A 19207-nucleotide genomic window follows, 5' to 3' on the forward strand; every position below is an offset into this window, starting at 1 on the left:
TCTGACTTCCACAACAAAATATTTTTCAGAATAGGAAAAACAAAAAAAGATAGAATAAGTGGAATGAAAAGTAAAAGTAAGACGATGACCTAGCTCATAAATACGGAATTAAATATTGTCTTGTTGGCATTTTAGATCAATACAAATATCGCCATATGAAATTATCGCAATATATCACCAAATTCTTTTTCCCTTCTCCCGTACAGTCAATCAAACCCTGCCTATTTTTATTGAGGCTTCTGATTGGTTAGTTTATAACTTGAAAAACTTGCACTAAAGCAAAACTATCATTAAGAAAAATTAGGATTAGCAAGAACATGTTAAAATGATTTGGCAGAGCAATAAGGGCTATTCTGACACATAGAATGACTGAGTAACATCTGTTTATTTCTCAATAGAAGTCTATGGGGTTTTGGCTTTTTGGGACCAGTGGATGATTCCTATTTGGAATGCAAGGAGGGAGGGATCACTCAGTCCAGTTCTCTATGTACAGTCAATGGTCAAGCTTTATCCAACAGCATTTTTTCTGATTTACAACAAAATGAATAAAGAAATACTCAGAAATTCCGTTTTAATCATAATGTTCTTGATTTATGTCCTCTATCAAGAGAAAAATGCCACAAGAACATGTTTAAAACACGATTTTCATTGGAGTGAGTTTTTAAGGGAGGAGGGAGAGAAAAGTAGGAAAAAGAAAAGGGAGGGGAAGGACAAGGCAGAGATACATGTAATGAGAAAGAGGAAGAAAGGGAGTGTGTGTTTGTATTTGAGGGGAATTCATGCTTCAAGAAGAAGAAAAGAGGTGGTTTGTTTTTGAAGGAGGGATGAACATCTGCGATTTCTCTTTAGGCAGTCAGATATGCCGTTGGTGTGGTGTTCTGCACATGTTTCTTTTTTCTTGGTTTGTTGAATTTTTGCTGCGTTGCCAGCAAAAACAACAAGTCCCGCTAAATTGATCATTTGGCACTTTCTGTTTCACATCTCTCATCTGTGTGAAAGGATCAGTCAGCCGGGACTCTTTGGACGGACGGTTGCAGGGATGGAAACGTGCTCCTTTTGGGGGAAAAAAAAAGAACTTGCAGACTTCTCCTTGACGGACAGGGCAGTTACTTAGAGGGGAAAATGAGCTTGGAAACGAGGACTGGGGGGAAAAAATTGCCTCAGCCATGTTTACTTGCCTGTAAATTTGTGGGGCAGGATGAAGAATCTCTGATCCCCCTCCTCTTCGCTCGCTCTCCTCCCTCTTGTGGGCTGTCAGGGTGTGGACCGTGACCTCCTGAACCTCGGCTGCGTCTGCGTGTCTATGCTCGCGCACGTGTGTGTGAGAGGAAGAGCTGGTGGTAGGGCTGAAGTCTCCCAGCTGCAGGGAGTGAAGGGGTGGGAGTGGCCTCCTTTCCCCCAGCAAGCTTTCAGTTTTGAAAGAAAGTCACAAACTGAAAGAATGAGAGCTTTGTGTGTCCTTTGTGTGTGTGTTAGTGCATAAAAAAAGAACCTAAATGAGGAATAGAAAGGATGTGGGAGTTTTTCATGAGTTAGCAGTATCAACGCCAACATTTGTTATATATTTAAAGGATTAAATAAGTTTTAAAAAGAATAAAAAAACAGACAAAAAATTGAATTATGACATTTTTTGTGCAAGCTGTGCAACAGGGTTGAATACTTTTCTTTTCTTCGGTCTACTGGATTTATCGATAAGTTTATTTATTTTATTTTTTTTTTATTTCCACACTTCAACAAGGAAAGCATGATGTAATGTTGGATTGGAAAAGCTCAAAAGAGGCTGGAAAAGTGATCCAAACCTGTGTTGGTGCTGGATTCGTGTTCTCTTTACATATGATTTGTTCGATAAATCTTCAGTTTTTACGTCTTTATCATCTGCATCAAATGTGTGAAATACAGTAACAATAATAACTTATAGGCTGAACAGTTTTGAAGACGCTCTAAAAACCTTCTTCGCTAATTGTATAAAAGCCAAACTGTTCAGGCTGCAGACTCAAATATGTCTGGAATGTCTCATGATTTTAGAGCCAAATTTTCAGTGACCTCTTTAAGTCTTTCATTGAAAAGTTTTCACAAATCTTGCAAAACTTAATGGGATATATCCATTTAACTATAAATTATATGACTTAATTCCTGTATGTAAACAAAAAATAGAATTCCAGTCTAGGGTTTTCTTTAAAAGTAAATCAGTTTTCTCTGTTTTCCCAGGTGGTTTGAGATTTTAATGCTGGATTCCCTTCCTGACATAACACTATATTTTATCCAAGCTAGGGACCGGCACAGGGAGATATGGTCTTGTCCAAGAACTCACAGTGGATGAACTATTCAGCTGCTCTTTAGATTATTTTAATAGTTTTTATTAATTGTCTCCTCGTCTTCATTATAACTGTTAATATTTTTCATTATTTTGACCAAATTTTCTTGCAGCAAATGTAAAAAAATCAAATTTTATCATCTGATCATCTTTTTGATATCTGTATTTTGTAGGGATGTTGTGATAGAATCTTGACAATTTTATAACAAGCACAACAATTTGAAGAATTTTTTTTTCTCCAGTTGGGACTACAGTTGTGTGTTGAAATAAATGACATTCATTCAAAAGATCATTAAGATAAAAAAAGAACTTACAGTACACAGAATGTATTGGACTCTCTTAAATGTATTCAATGGAATCCTCATAAAAGGACTCTGCTTGCAGCAATATACAATTTGTTCATTTACTCAAACATAAAGCAAATATGGTGCATCACCCCCTGATTATCCCAAATAATAAAACCCATTTACGGTATTGCCGTGGCGACGCTCTTATCACCCAGTTGGTGATTTAAAAAGGGGCAATTTTATCTGTTGTTCTTAACACAGCGACTACCAACTTAGCTAAACAGCTACATGGGTAGTGACTTTTTAAGTATTGATCTACCAAAGATGACTTCATTAAAAAATGAGTCTTCCTAATGCAGAAGGGCCCCCAGGGCCAGACAGGGGCTAACAGAGACACCCCAGGTGCTGCCCTTAATGAACCTCCACTAGGAGGAGGGTAAGAAAACTATTGGTCTCTCCATATCTGCGAGAGAGCGCTGTGCTGACACTGGCTCCGTCTCCCTCTCTCCTCCCTATAGTGGCAGTTAGGAAGCCCTGTGGAGTCCTGCTAAGCCTCTCAATAGCTGCCATGCCTCCCACCTCGAGGCCCATTCACTTCTAATGAGGTGCTCAAGTGTCTGTGGCTTAATGTGAGGGTCAACACACAGGAATGGTTCTGTTTTACACTGGTAGCTTTTTCACTCTATAAAAAAACACTTAGGAGATTAATGATAACCTGCTCTTTTAGTTTAATATGTAAGTCATTTAGTGTCATATGCAAAAATGACTGTGTGAATGTGTGTTTTGTGTAGACCAGACATTAATTGCTAAAAACTTCTCGACAGTCAAAATATTCTCGTTGTAAAGTAAGATCCTGAAGGATAATCATAGGTTCTCTAAGTAAAGATAAATAAAATTTGCTCTAAACAGACTTTTCAGATGGTATAAACAGAAACAGATCAGGTTTCTAGAATTTCCAAACCCCACATGAAGCCTAAAGTCTCTCAGATGTGACTTTTAGTGTCATCTAGAAAAACTCCTCTTCATGTTTTATGTCTGAAATATAGAGAAGTTGAAAAAAAAAATAGCAAAAATGAAAGGAAATATTGACTTTTTTTTGTAGATTTGTGGTTTTATCTCTCTGATTACCAGATAATTGTGTGAACCATTTACAGCTTTCACACTGTAGTGATTCACCTGCTCCTTTCTGTACGTTTTTTGTCACAAAAAAACTCAATCATACTGACATCAATTCACCAGTTTTGGTATCAAAACATTCAGCTTGCTCAGAACATTACAGCTTGCAGTTTTGGTATTGATATATTTTACAGTTTTTAAGATTTTAAGAGATTGATGCGATTTTTTCCGCCCCATTGAAATAAATAGAAATTCTTCAAATCCTTCAAAACTTTGTGCACTTTTGAAACTAAAGCAATCTTGTTTTATGAAAACTTTCAGAAAGTTCAGGACATTCCTGCATGTACTTTTGGTACTCGTAAATTTTGCAATTTTTAAAATTTCTCGCTATTTATGCAATGTTTTAGCCACAAGTAATGAGAAATTGTTCAAATACTTTGTGTATTTTTGGAACCTATGGAATATTGGTATCAAAACATTCAGGACATTTATGCTTGTACTTTTAGTGTTGATATATTTGTTGGTTTTTAAGATTTTAAGAGATTTATGCGATTATTCAGCCCCATTGAAAATAAATGTAAAATTCTTAAATTCCTTCAAAACTTTGTGCACTTTTGAAACTTAAGCAATATTGTTTTATCAAAACTTTCATCAAGTTCAGTACATTCCTGCTTGTACTTTTTGGTATTCGTAAATTTTGCAATTTTTAAAATTTAGCGCAATTTGTTTATTTTTTTAGCCCCATAGAAAGAAGTTTTTCAAATACTTTGTGCACTTTTGAAACCTATGCAGCACATTTTTAAATTTTATGCAAGTTTTTTGCGATTTTTAAATAAATTCTTCAAATCTTTTATGCACTTTTTCGAAATTTCTGTAACTTTAAGTCCTTTAGCAACTTTAGCATTTTAGCTTTAGCATTAGCATATTCAGCGACCACATTCAGCAAAAAGCATTCACACTAGCGTTATTGCAGGGAATGCAACTTTTCTAGTTATTAATTACTCTTGTTATACAAGTACTGCTTCAGTTTATGCTCAAAATCTTACTCTTTAAGAAACCTTTTGTAATCTAAGAAATAAAAAAAACACATTGAATGTTGCAACAGTCTTTCAGAGTTGCTTGTTGAATGACTCTGTGGGATTTCTTTTTTAGTTTGAAGAGTAAACATTTCAATGAGTGCAGCTCTACTAACGCTGTTCCCACAAGCAGAAACATGTTAAAACAAGTTGTTCTCACTTTGTTTTGTGAATGAAATACAGTTCCCCTTGTGTAATCTGATGGAAAGTATTATTTCTGAAGTACCACATCAGAGAGTGACAGCGTCAGCCAGTGATTAATGAATTTCAACTGTGTTAAAGGTTTAGTTAAACAACATTTTTGAGACGATTTCTATGTAATTTGCACATAAATTACTACAATTTATTAACTGTACTATATATTAGGCTAAATCAGTTAATCACATTTAAATCTAAATCCATTCATGGGGAAATTAGCTACGCTAGAAGCTGATGCTCACCTTTGATTTATTAAAAATTCACCTTTTAGCTTAAGTTCTGCGGCAAAAGAAGTAAGCCGTAATCGTTTATTGAACACAGTGACAAATGTGTTTTTATGGTGGTTTGTGCAAAACTGTTCAGACACCAGCGCTCATTTATTTACTTTCCTGTGACCCCTGGGAAAGCACTTAGCATTCAGCATCTATCCATCCGCAGCATCCCAGACATCAAAAGATGTGTGTGTCGAGTCGCTTTGTGAGCATGAGCGTGTGTGGGTTCCAAGCAACTAGGGGCTGTCAAATTATGTAAGGATGTCGGATAATTCTGTTGGATTTTCTGTGCACAGTTGGTTCTCCTAGTTTTGTTTTTTTTTTTGTGATTGGCAGGGTCGGCAAGAGGCCAGCGCACGCACTCTAACCAACACAGAAACACATAGCTTTTTTATTTCCTTCAGCCTCAGTCACACAAAGAAATTTTTGATTTTTTTATTCATATTTTTGGGACTCATATCAGCTCTCATTTTCACTGGGAAGAAGTTTTTCTTAATCACCTCTTTGTCTGATATCCATCTTTAACTGGTGAATTATCTAATTTGGGTTTCATAAATGTTATGAGACTAAAAAATGTAAAACATTAAGTTCAAATAGCACATTAATAGGATTTTATGGACAGAATGATGAAAAGTAAATACTGAGGACAAAAAAAGAAAAGATGCAAATATTTGTCTGGCAACTGTTTGATTGACAGATAAGGAATTTATTGAGTTTTCCAAAATGTTTGGTGAATTTCCTTTTGCTTTCAGAAATACCTATCATATTTTTTTCTTTTGGTCTTAACTTTTTGGGTCATTGTGACATTTTGAAGGTAGGAGCTATTGGGGAATCAAGTGCAGACCTAAAATGCATTGCATGTGTGCACTTTCTTCTTCATCCCTCTATCTTTTCTCATCAGTTTGTGTTTTTTTGCATACTTGTGTCTGCCTTTCTAGCTTGAAACAAGGCTTTATCAACATGGCAAATCAGCTTTTTCTATAACTGATTTGCATGTTGTCACTGCGTGCACAGTTCCTGCAGGAGTTAGTAACAAATGATGTGAAACTGGGTTTGAAATACACGACTTGAGTTTATGTTTTGTAGTAATTGTTAGTAATAATAACAAGAATGAAATGAAAGGAAAGGCTCTCTATGCACTTTTAGGTTTCTTTTAGGGCGACCTCGATTAGTCGACTAATTGGCGAGTAATCGAGTATTAAAATAGTCGACAACTAATTTAATAGTGGATTAGTCGTTACTTTATATTGTATGGAGTCAGAGTGTAGACCCTTAGAAAGTTATAATGGCATTCTGCTAGCTTTTTGGACTATTTTGGCATTTATTATGGTTTTTTTAGGCTATTTTGGAGTTTAGCTAATATTTCAGCTACATGCTAGCTATTTTGGCTAATTAAGACTTTTTTTGTTTTTTAGACTTTTTTGGAGTTAAGCTAATATTTCAGCTGTGGCTAGCTATTTTGGTTAGTTTAAGTTTTTTGTTGTTGTTTTTTAGACTTTTTTTGGAGTTTAGCTTATAATTTAGCTACATGCTAGCTATTTTGGCTAATTTAGTTTTTTTTTTGCATTTTTTAGGCTAATTTTGAGTTCAGCTAATATTTCAGCTGCATGCTAGCTGTTTTGGCTAACTTAGGTTTTTTCAGTTTTTTATGCTAGTTTGGCATTTAACTAATATTTTAGCTTTAGCGTTTTCAGCTATCAACTTCAACGTTTTTAGCTATCAATTTAAGCATCTTCAGCTACTAGCTAGCACTAGCATCTTCAGCGGCCAAATTCAGCTCACAGCATTCACACAAACATTAGCACAGATAGAGCTTTATATCTAGTTTTTAGTTAGTTTAAAGCTAATGATGGTTAAGATGTTTGTTTTACATCCAGTTTGCCTATGACCCAATTAGTCGACTAATTGGAAAAAATAATTGGTGATTAGTAGACTGTTAAAATAATAATTTGTGGCACCACTAGTGTCTATAAATGTGTGCTTACCAAACTGACCACATTTATTTCAAGATACAAGTCATCAGAAAGTTCCTGTTTTTGCTTCATTCTCACTTTTCCAAGACAAACAACCTCCAGTGGCGATATACGACGGAGAGCAGTGGACGTGGAGCAGAGAAGAAACAAGGGAAAAGTTGTGAAAGGGATCAGTGAGAGCTGCTGTGTTGACATTGGCTGGATCTCTGCCAGCCATTCGTTCTTACCCTCCACTTTGACCTCGGCTGAGGAGAGGTGGTGCTTTTCTGGCTGCAACTTGACTCCTTCACCACTACAAGCTGTGTCTTTTTTTTTTTTTAGGAGTAAGAAATACTAAAAGCAGCAAGAACAAAATGCAAACTTTTTTTTTCTTAAACTTTTGTTTAACTTATGGCACAACATGCACAACCTGGTCCCTTTCCTTGCCTCCTTGCCTGACTCACCCCCACAACTATGCAAGCAGCTTTGGCTCAGTCACCTAATTGATTCCAGATTTCCCCTTCATCCGTTCGCTCTTTCTGAGACTCCGGTTTCTCCTCCTCATTGTCACCGCTGCCCTTCGTTCCCTTCATCACTGGGAGCCTTCTGGGTCTTAGAGTGAATCATTCATTCACATTAACAAGCACAATATCATTCAAAAGTTATAGCGTAAAGAAGTCATTAACCAGAAGTTGTTAATTTGACCTTTTCGTAGGCAGAACTAGACTGTGCCAACGGTTTAGAGGCCGTAAAAATTTGTAATCTGTTAAATTCAAAAGTCCACAGTGTTTCCTCTTAACTACCCCATGAAGTCTGCAGCACCAGTGGTGTGTTTAGAGACATGGTTTCCACTCTGCTGAGTAAATGTGTGGCTTGCTGTCACAAGGAGGAAGCCGACCGAGAAGGTAATTTGCCCCTCTCTTTATTTTGATGTAAAATCGTGTACTGGCTCGAACATGGACGTCTAAGTAAATGCACTTACATTTGCGAGGGTATTTAAAGCATCCCGGGTGAAAAACGGTATCTAAGGTAACAGGCGAGGACGTTAGGCTGCAGTAAAAGATAAAAAAGCAGGATTTGACTTACTGACTATGTTAGTCCTCAAGCTCCAGGGGCAACAAGTATGTTGTATGCAACATTTCTTTTGTTTTTGCGTTCACCCACCTGATGGGTTTTTGTCACTTTATCCAGCTTGAGTTTAAAAACAGAGAAAAAAAAAAAGTTTTTATTCCTGCAAATCCAGGCTTCTTTTTTTTTTCTTTCATTTGTTCCTTCAGGTTTGAACTGCTGGAGCCAGGAGTGGGCAAAAGCAAAGAGTGAGCTGTTCTTAAAGAACTCCAAACTCACTGCAGTTATGCAACACTTCTTCACTGTATCAGAGCAATTTTAAAGGGAAACACTGAACAAATATGTCGATCGTAAAAAGTGACGACTGTGCTATCTTCCTGTTGTGCAAATACTAGTATGTGTTGGAAGAAAGGCAGTTTCTAAAGAGAGATTATGTTCGACTAAAAACTATTTGGGCCTTTTTTAAATGTGTCTTTATAATCTAGTAAAACAAGGTAAGGATTGAATTAATTGAATTGAATTGAATGTATTGGCAGGAGTCTGGCGATATTTATCACGATAAATATGTCATGAAACGATACATATCCCGATATAATACCAGACAATATTTTACTATTTTTGTTTTTAATCACGACTTTTTTTATACAGTAAATTATAAAAATGTCAGTTTTCTGTGGCAAAAGCTGAGTTGTAAATGCAGAAATGTGAATACAGAAATGCAATGAGGTCACATTATAAGGGGCTTTGTACCGGCTTAACACAACATCCAGGTCTTACTGCTCATTTGCTGCAAGTCTTTAGTGGTCGTTTACATCCCCTCTTGGCTTACCTGTTGATCAACAAGCTCATTTAGGGAGGAAAAATCTCCAAGAAAAATCTCTTTCTCCAACACAGTCATGCACAAATTGAGGCTTGACATCTGGACCAAAAAAGCCGACTTCTTTGAAAGCTGATCAAAGCAGCTTTCCAAGAAAGATTAAAAGATTATTAGTTTAATTAATGTGAAAAAGGAGAACGTGATGCCTTTCTTTTTAACAAGTAGGCCATTTAGATGTTTGCTTTACTAAGGCTCTTTTTTTTTGGAAAACTTTTATCTTTGGTAAAAAAAAAATTAAAAATCTGCATATATTGTGTAGAATGTACAATGTTTTAAATCCCAAACGTATTCTTTGACATCACCTATAGGACTCCAAATAAGAAAAATGTTGACTAATGTTTTAAAAGTGGGCGACTGGGTGGGTCAAAGTAAAGTAAGGATATGCATAGGATTTTATTTTTTTTTTGGTATAATTTTGGAATTTTTATTTCTTTAAAGGGTAACCAAACAGGGAACAGTGACTCCACCCACAGCCGAAATATGAAAATCCAGTCAGATGGGTGGGGCCAGGGAACAGGACTGTTATCATTACTGGAGCTGCAGATCATGACGTGGGATTTCTAAAATAAATGGTTTAAATGGTTTGACCAATTCAGCTGTAATACCTCAATTCAACCTGTAGGGGGAAGCACACAGACGGTTTTTGATTAAATTTTCAAGAATTAAACAAGTATATTTGTCAAAAAATTTGGCAATGACCAACAGACAGAACCTTTAAAGCCCCATTTATAGACACAAAAAGTTGATTTATGGTTTGGTTACAGTTTAAATAGGAAAATACATCCTTCTGAAACCACCCTATTGTGGTCGTAAAAGGAATTGCAACACTTGGCTTTCCCAACGTGGCTTCAAGTTTGGTTAAAACAGTTTTTCATTTGGATAATAAAGATTCATAAAGATTAAAAACAAATAAATAAATAATAAGATTGTATATATGTCACAACTAATTAAAAAAATAAAAAATGAGTTAGCAGTTTTACTTTATATTGTAGCTATATTTTAAAACCTTACCAAAAATAGTATAAAAATGTACAGGAATGGCCATGGATAAATGTGTGCAAAATATTCCATCCGACCATTTTTTACTGCTTATCCCAAGCGGGATGGGGGGAAGCGGTCGGAGCAGAGATGCTCAGACTTCCTTCTCCAGAGAAACTCGAGTTGCTCCCAGGCCAGCCGAGAGACACAGTCCCTCCAGCACATTTTGGGCCTTCCCCGGGGCCTCATCCCAGTGGGACATACCCAGAATGGCTCCCCAAGGAGGCAACCAGCTAAATCTCTTTTTTAGATTTTAATCAACTACTAAAACAAGTCATGCATTCACATCCCAGCTCAGGTAATTAGTTCTGTAGCAGTGGGGTTTGCATGAAATCTCACATATGTCTTAACCCCCCCTCACAATGAGCCAACGAAGCTGATGGCGTGCACTCAGCAAAGACACAACTGGACATCACAGCTGCCCGAGTTATCGATCCAAGTCAAATGAACAAATGAGACTGAGGGAAAGAGAGGAGGAAGGAAACGAGCTGATCGAGGTCATCTTGTGCGAGATAGAGTGTTGTCACAGCTCAACTCCCGCCTTCTCTCCCTTACAGATCAATATTCTTTTTTCACATATAGTGCTGAAATGGTCAACGGTCAGTCCCTCTAGTGGTCTAGATCAACCCAGTGGAGAGAAGAGAAAGAATGAAGCCCACATAGACAGAGAGGTGGGAAAGGTAGGGAAATGAAGGAAAAAGAGAGAAAGAGAGGCGACCCAGTTCCATCACTGCTTGTTTGTGTTTGGAGCGAAGTGGAAGTTAAAAGCATGGTGGCACAAGCAGCGGAGTGGGGGGGCGGCTTGTGTAAAGGAAACATGCGTGTGTGACCTCACTGTACACACCATGCAGAGTTGGATGCAGTGTGTGCAAGGTCAGTTTGGAAGTTCCAACCTACTTTAGTTCAAATTTGATAATACATTTGTCACATTTTTTGACACACTTTCATAGTTTCTTGCAGTTTATATGCTATGGTTAGCCTCAAAAACAGATCAGTAATCAATGTGACACTATTTTCTTTAGAGTTTCTTATTGTTTCTCATTTGAGCTCAAGTGCAGTAAAAACACAAGTGAAGTTTCATGCTTGTGGTTATCAGTGCGGCGTGTAGGAGCATGTGGCTACTTCCTTTTCTATTCTACAGTCAGTAGTTTCCTGCCATTTTTTGAAATTCTTTCAGAGAGGTTTTGATTCACAGGCTTTTGGGGATTCCCACAGTTCCCTGCACGTTAAAAGACACGAGTTCATATCTGCTGCAGAACATGTGAAAATAATGCTGTTGTTTAACCATTGAATGTCAAAGAAAGAAAGGTTAATTATAACCACTTTATTCCACATCCTTGTAGACAGGGATGAAAAGATTGGTTCTATAAAGTAGGAGTGTCAAACTCGATCGCACAAAGGGACAAAATCCAAAACGCACGTTAGGTTGTGGGCTGAGCAGGATAAACATTTATTAAACACACTAAAACTAGATTTTGAAAACATAATTATGAACTAGATATATAGCATTACCCACGATCATGCTAGTGTAAATGCTCTAAGCAGAATAAGAAGATGCTAGTGCTGAAAGCTGAAGATGGTGAAATTGATAGTTAAAAACGTTGAAGCTGATAGCTGAAAATGCTGATATCCAGCTAAAATATTAGCTAGATGCAAAATTAGTCTAAAAAATAAAAAAAGCCTAAATTAGCCAAAACAGTTAGCGTGTAAATATTAGACTAACTCCAAAACAGCCTAAAAAACAAAACAAAAAAGCTTAAATTAGCCAAAACAGCTAGCATGTTGCTGAAATATCAGCAAAACTCCAAAATAGCCTAAAAAACTAAATAAAAAAAAGCTTAAATTAGCCAAAACAGCTCGCATGTATCTGAAATATTAGCTAAACTCAAAATAGCCTGAAATACTGAAAAAAAGCCTAAATTTGAATACAAAAAAATCTTAATAAATGCCAAAATAGTCCAAAAAGCTAGCAGAATACCATTTTTAAAATTTTAAAACTGCAACTTGTTAGCATAATTATGAATAATAAAAAGGCAGGAATATTATTCCAGAGTAAATAAACTTTAAATAACTTTTATTATTTTACTCTCCATAAAAATATATTTTGTCAGAATTACAAAGGAGCGCAAGATAACATTGAGCATTAATAAAAATAAATAAATAAATTATCTGGAGGGCCGGATCCGGCCCCAGGGCCTTGACTTTGACACATGTGCTATTAAGTCATCCTGCACTTCTCACATGTACGGCACGTTTTTCTCTCTTGATTAACTGGCAACAAAAGAAAAACGTCATGATAACTGAATGACTGTTGGTGAAATGTCAGTTTCATGGTGTGTCTCACACCCCTTTGGGATATTACTGCTCTAAAATATCAGATAAATGTTTTATTTCACACTCTATTTTTGTGGATGCCTGACCTTGATTTCTTGCTACAGCGATTTGTCACACCTTGTGTTGATACGGTGCAGTGAGCTGGCTCTTTGACAAATCCACTACAGTGCAAACATGAGCTTCTGATGAGGATTGCATGTTTTTGGCCTCTAAAAAAAAAGAAAAAAAAAAGAAAAAAAAAGCTCCTGTGGCTGTTGTGGACCGCTGACCCTCAGAAGAACAAAATGACGAAAGGTTTGTATGAGTCAGCGCTGGACAGTGAGGTTTGGTGAAGAGTCTTAGTGATGAAGGTGTGAAGCTACGTTCACACGCTTGTTCAAGCAGCCACTTTCAATGAGAGGTCTATGTAAGTACATGTTTTGGGGTTTCATGTTCAAAACTATGGCTTACATGTAAGTTTGTACTTTTTTTGGACTCTGTACAAAACGCAATGAATGCGCGTAGCAAATTAAACCCGGTTGAACTTACAGGGACTCTGATTAGTTAGTGGCATATAAATCACGTGAATCAAGTGAAATGTTGAATCCATTAACAAAAGTTCTGTAATTTGTTACATTTAAAGATTTTTTTACATTTAATAATTATAATGTGTTTTATTTAAAATCGCCTTTCAAGGCTCTCAAGGTCACTTTACGATGAAAAAAGGTAAAACACAATACAAGAAACAAGGTAAAAACAGGATAGAAAATGTTGGTAAGGTGTTATTGGTTTGTTTTTCGGAATAGAAAAGTGTTTAGGTTGGATATGAAAGTGGATATAGAGTTTCTAAGATCAGGGGCAAGAGACTTCCAGTCTTTAAATGTGTATAAATAAAAATTTTGAGTTGATGGTCAACTAATTTACAGAACTTTTATTAATTGATCCAATATTTAACTTTTTTCAGTGCATGAGGGATCAGTTAGGCTCTGGGAGCCCCGTGATACCAAAAGGGACACAACGGTTTAGAAAATGGATGGATGGATACCGCAAGATGACACCATCAACAATAGTCGCCGGTCAACTACGTTAGCATGTAGCTGCCAGCACCCAGAAAACACATGACATCAGTTTTATAACTGAAGAAAGAAAGCAGAAAGAATGAAGAAACATGTTTGTCCCCTTCACCACAAGGTCAACGCGGAATTGCTAGCCCTAAGCCGAAAACTTTCGGACACCGCTACAGCTTCAAATACCCTTTCAATTGGAGCAATAAGTCGGAGCCAGTCGGAATAGAGCTGTGAAAGAAAAAGCCTGGAGCAAGATTTGCATCGCTTTGACATGTCGCACCAAACCTCTTCCAGCTGTAGGTGGCAGCCATGCGCTAGTAAACAGTAGAAAAAGAAATAGAAGAAGAAGTAGCCCCTCCTTGCTTTTCCAGTGTGAGTCCACGAACAAGAACACCTGTTTAGCATGTGTGTGAACACGTATCACGTGTGTATGTAGCTTTAGGAGTGAGTCTCATAGTTTTGGAGTTAGCATCATTGGCTGATCAGATCTGGCCATGACAGATATGACTATGGACGGCTTTGCAAATGCTGGAAAAGTTTTTTTAAAGAAAAAGAAAAGTTTTTTAGAAACGAGAAAAAGGCAGATATTTAGGCAGTGAGAGCTAATGAGAAGGATTTTCTGGAGACTTGGCGTTCTGCTCGTGGTGCCTGCTGTATCTCTCTCCTCTGTCGAAGAGCTGGCTCGAGCGAGCTTCCTGTCTGAGCCCTGAAGCAGGAGTAAATGAGGGGTGGGCGGGAGGAGGGAAGGGGCGAGGGTGGGGTGGCGGAGGGGTGTTGGAAGAAATAGAACAGAAGACGGAGGAGAAGGAGGAGGGTGAAGGGCGGGAGGGACCAGTGCTGAAATTGAATCCCAGGGCGCCATGTTCTCACAGCCAGCGTTTCCATGGTTACAGGGTAATTCTGGCGAGTAAGGAAATTTCATTCACTCTGGTATTAAGAATAAGAAGGAGGAAAAAATAAATAAAGGAGGGGAATATCAACAAAACAAGTGGAAAAATACATAAATGACCCAAAAAAAAAGAACAAAAAATTTTAAGAATAAAAGAGGATTGAAAAAGAGGAAGAAAGAGGAAACATCTACAGGGTTTATGCCACCCATCCCCCAGGCGAATTGCCTCTGCCTGTCTGCCATTCTTTTTTTTTTTTTTTTTTTTTCATGTGTATTTCTGTGATGCTGGGTTTGTTTGCCACCACCCTATAAGCAAACACTACTCCCACCCACAATCCTCTACTCCTTCCAGTAGCCCTGCAGGTATATGGCAGAGAACAAAGAGAAACACTGCTAACTGGCCATTTTCTATGCATTTGTCAGTGTGTATCTCCTCACTGGGAAGAAAGAAAGCACTGGGAGTTTGTGCCAGTGCCGTTTCAGGGAGGGGTTCAAGAAATCAGGAAGCAGCGGGATTGTTCACAACACATTTGGCACGTTCGTGAAGCGGCTGACAACATATCTGGAGCCTGGGAAAAGTGGATTTCAACACATTTGTCAGTAATTTCAAGGAAATAAACAGTGTTGACCTAAAACTGCTTGTGCATGTGAAAACCTGAGCGCACGGCCATGTGTGTCAGCTTGTAAAGATAGAGGCACACTCTCACTCTCCAGCTAACAAGGACTGACAACTGCATGGGGTTTGACAGGGCTGTTGCTGCAGCCAATGTGACATCTGTACAGCCAAGCAACCTCTACACACACACACACACTTCTGTGCACGAGCATCATCTTGATTTTTGAAATGATGTGTTATCATCAGCCCATGAGGGAATTGTTTGTCTGCTTTCCACAGACACATGCAGCTGACAATCTATCAAGGTTACGTCTTTTCATACATTCAATTATTAGAGAAAATATAGTTAAAGCTTTAACTTCTTTTTTTCTCGTTTGACTTTTTAGTGGCCGAGGAGGGGCTTTGGGAGTGTGGACTATCCTACGAGTGCAGGACCCTCCTGTTCAAGGCGATACACAACCTGCTGGAAAGGTAAACATTCTAAAAAAAGCTACCTGAAGTATAATAAAACAATAAATACAAATACAGTTTGGGGGATTTTAGGATTTTTTTACCGTAAAGGACCTATGCTGTGCTATTATTAATTCTTTCAGAGTAAATTATAGCCACATATAAGAAAATGTATGACTTTTATCAATCAACCTAGAGACGGAATTGGCTAAGTGGGTGTGTGTGTTAGTCTGGGGGCAGTGCTGGCAGTGCAAACGCTTCTTGGAAGAGGCTGTTCCCACTTTGTGATGTCACAATGTGAGGGTCCATTCATTTTTGTGGGGCTGGTGCTCAGAAAACAGGGTTTTAGAGGAATGCTCAGAGACCTGTGAATGGATCAAAATACCACTTTAGGGTTGTTTTTTGTGAGGAATTAACATTATAATACACTTAAAAGCTCAAAAATTTTGCACGATAGAGGCCTTTTAATAAATTATCCTTAAAGTTACAGAAGATGAAAAAAAGCATATTATTTCCCAAATAAGCAACACTTAGTCAAAGGTAACAGGTGTGGAAATATTTCAAAGTGAAGAATTTGTTACAGAAATTAAGCAGAAAGGTCCTTCAAAATTAAAATTATAGAATAATTATTGTGTCAAATGGCAAATTATGATGTTGACATTAGTATCTTGGGTAGTAGAGTACTTTATATGGGCAGGTGGGACGGAGCCAAAACAAATAAGAGGTTAAAAATAATCACTGATAATTTTAGGGGCTCGAGATTTCATTAAAAAAATATATTTTTCTTTATTTATTTTTTTTTTTTGCAATGCTCAAAGAAGCTTATATTAATACATTCTCAAGCTTTTTGGTGAATAAAGATATTAATGACTCAAATATTGAGGGGCGTGTGGGTGGGTTGGTTGCTGCCTTGTAGCTCCGCCCCTAATCTTGGGCATTGAAAAGAACATAGAACATTTTTTACAAAAACGTAAAATTCAAGTTGTAAAAATAATTCCTATCAAAGTGAACTGTAAAAGCACTTTGATAATTTTTTTTCTTTATATAAAAAAATATTGCAAATAAAGTAGAGGAATATAATAAAAATAACTAAAAGTAAAATTGATTTCCGCCTTTGGTTTTCTTTATACTTTTCACCCTAATGAAAACATAATCTGAGACCAGAATCACTTGCTAAGCTTTATTTTCTGAGTCGAAGCCATCTGTTAAATGAAGCAGCACATATTTCCTCTCTATTAAGTTAAGCATCAGTAATCATCATAGGGGGCAGGCTGAATTAACCTTCCTATTACCTTGAAGCTGGCTCCTTTTATAGCGCACTATTTCAACACTAGAGAGATCACTTTCACTTCCTCTTTCATATCGTACAGATAAAAGTGATCCCTGGCTCGAGTCAGTACCATGATACAAATAAAATGTTGTACATTTTACATCATGTCAGGAATACAAACATGTAAATTCATAAAAACGTTCCGTGATAGTTTTCTTTTTTTATCTTCTTTTGTAAATTGCATCCAGAATATTTTTAAAACATTTTCCGATTCTATTAATTAAGGTTGTATGTCATAAAAACGTACCTGGAGGAAGTAAAACAATGTAAAACTACAAATATTTAGCCAAGAAAGCTTCATCTAAATGATAAAAAAGCAACATTTTTTCACAATAAGAAGTTTAGAGTTAATATTGCATTTTTTATTGTGAATATTCTTATAGTCAAATAATTAAAAAGTGCTAAACTAGGATTATATCGGTTAAAAAAGTATGTAACAATGATTGGGCATGACTTCACATTTATTTATTCACATGTATTTTTTTAAAAGAAATGTAAAAAATAAAAATCAAACCTGTATTGTTGTGATTTTTAAAAGTGTATCAAAACCCAAACAGAAACAACATGCAGCATGTGAAATAAAATGATTGTATGTTGGAAATAAAAATGGGATTTCAAGTTCCTGGAACTTGTTTTGCAACTCCTGTGTAACGTAAAGTATGACTCAGCTATCTCACAACATGGAGCTAAAAGCACGACAAACTTGTTTTTTTTAGGCGTGACATTGTGGCAATACCAACTCAGTAAGTATGAAGTCAACAAAAGTTTGGTCTTTCTAGTGATTTTTGATCTCTAAGAATGCAAGTTCATACAGGTGCTAAGGTGCAAAAAATAAATTAGTAAAAGAAATAAAATAATTTTTAAAAAAGTGAATTTAGAAAACTATCATAAAATCATGGACTGATCAACAGTAAGTTATTGATTATTTGCATTTTCCAACAGTCAAACACAAAAGTTTAATCATTGAACAACTCAAGTAAACAACTAAACTCACATAAAAAGCCTTTTTTCATTTTTTAAATATTCAATTAATGTGTACATTTTCAAATTTTAACTTTTTATGTTCATAATCTACATTTTAAATCTACAATTCTTTAAAGTCCCACTTCAGCTAGTTTTATTGTAAAATTGTTCCTTTTGGTCTTTTAATTATGATTATATATGGCTTTTAGCCTAGATCAAAAGTTGTGTTTTTTTAAGACATGTTTCCCAGTGTGGCAGGAGCTCATTAGAAATAGTTTTGAGAGGGACAGCTAGCACAGAAGTTAGCTTCGGCTAATTTCCCATCACTTTACACTAAGTCCCGCTAGCTTGTAGCACCACATAAGCCTCAGCTAACATTAGCTTAACAAAATTGGAGCTATTGGGCTCGATTGGAGCTCAGACAAGGGAAATAAAAACATACTTACTATTTGTTTGCAAGTGGATGCTTCAGAATTGTAGCTGAGAAAGGAGACTTTGACCCGCCCCCAGCAGGTGCTGCGTTACAAACCGGAGATTTTTCAAACTGCTGGTTTTCATCTGGTCCTGATCCATCACAATTTGAATATATATACACATATATATATATATATATATATATATATATATATATATATATATATATATATATATATAAATCAGAAATGCAGTTTTAATCTTAAATCATTTTATAAATGTTCTCCTTTATGAGAAAAAAAAGCTACAAAAACATGTTAAAAACACGATTTTCATCGGAGTGAGTCCTTAAAATTTCTGGTAATTTTGTGACCTATTACAAAGTCATAGGAATAAAAATATACATAAATTTGAGTATTTTATTTTTTAAATAATCCAAAATGATCCAAACTTTTTTTTTTATTAATGTTGTTCTCTTTTATACTACAGGTGTTTGATGGATAAAGGCTTTGTAAGGATTGGGAAATGGTTCTTCAAGCCACATGACCTAGAAGAAAAGTCTTTGGGCAACAGGTAAGACACGTTTTCTTTATTTAAATGTTGTGATGAGATTTCCCTCCATCGTGTGTTCAAACATCACAGCAATGTCTGGTTTTCATGTAACTCGGCGTATGTTCTCCTGACGTTCCCACAGTGGCTTGATGGTGTTAGACTGTTAAAAGTCAGAGCAGTGAATGACATCCAGAGGTGAGAGCGTATCTGAGTTCATACAGCTCTCTGTCTCTGGATGGGGGTCTGTTAAACGTGTGTGTTGTGGGGGTGTGTATGTGTCATGCTGTGTAACTGTGTTGTCAGCGTGGTAGACAGGCCGAGACAGGCGGAAAGGGAGTAAAAAAAAGAGGGGTGGGTGCTATGATCGTTCAACTTGTTGCTTCAGCAATGATATTTCCCTCTCACAGCTCAGTCT

General features: G+C 36.6%; 1 protein-coding gene across 4 annotated transcripts in view; it reads left to right on the forward strand.

Moving 5' to 3' along the window:
- The window catches only part of LOC112163194 (mediator complex subunit 13L), an 83842-nt gene that overhangs the window by 39001 nt on the left and 25634 nt on the right, over nt 1-19207 (forward strand). For all 4 annotated transcript variants that reach the window (XM_036214443.1, XM_036214444.1, XM_024299448.2 and 1 more), the window contains exons 3-4: nt 15470-15554; nt 18730-18813. In XM_036214443.1, coding sequence (XP_036070336.1) covers nt 15470-15554; nt 18730-18813 — 169 coding nt within the window. The remainder of the gene's footprint in view (nt 1-15469; nt 15555-18729; nt 18814-19207) is intronic.

The sequence above is a fragment of the Oryzias melastigma genome, linkage group LG12 (genome assembly GCF_002922805.2).
Source record: "Oryzias melastigma strain HK-1 linkage group LG12, ASM292280v2, whole genome shotgun sequence".
Classification (NCBI taxonomy): domain Eukaryota; kingdom Metazoa; phylum Chordata; class Actinopteri; order Beloniformes; family Adrianichthyidae; genus Oryzias; species Oryzias melastigma.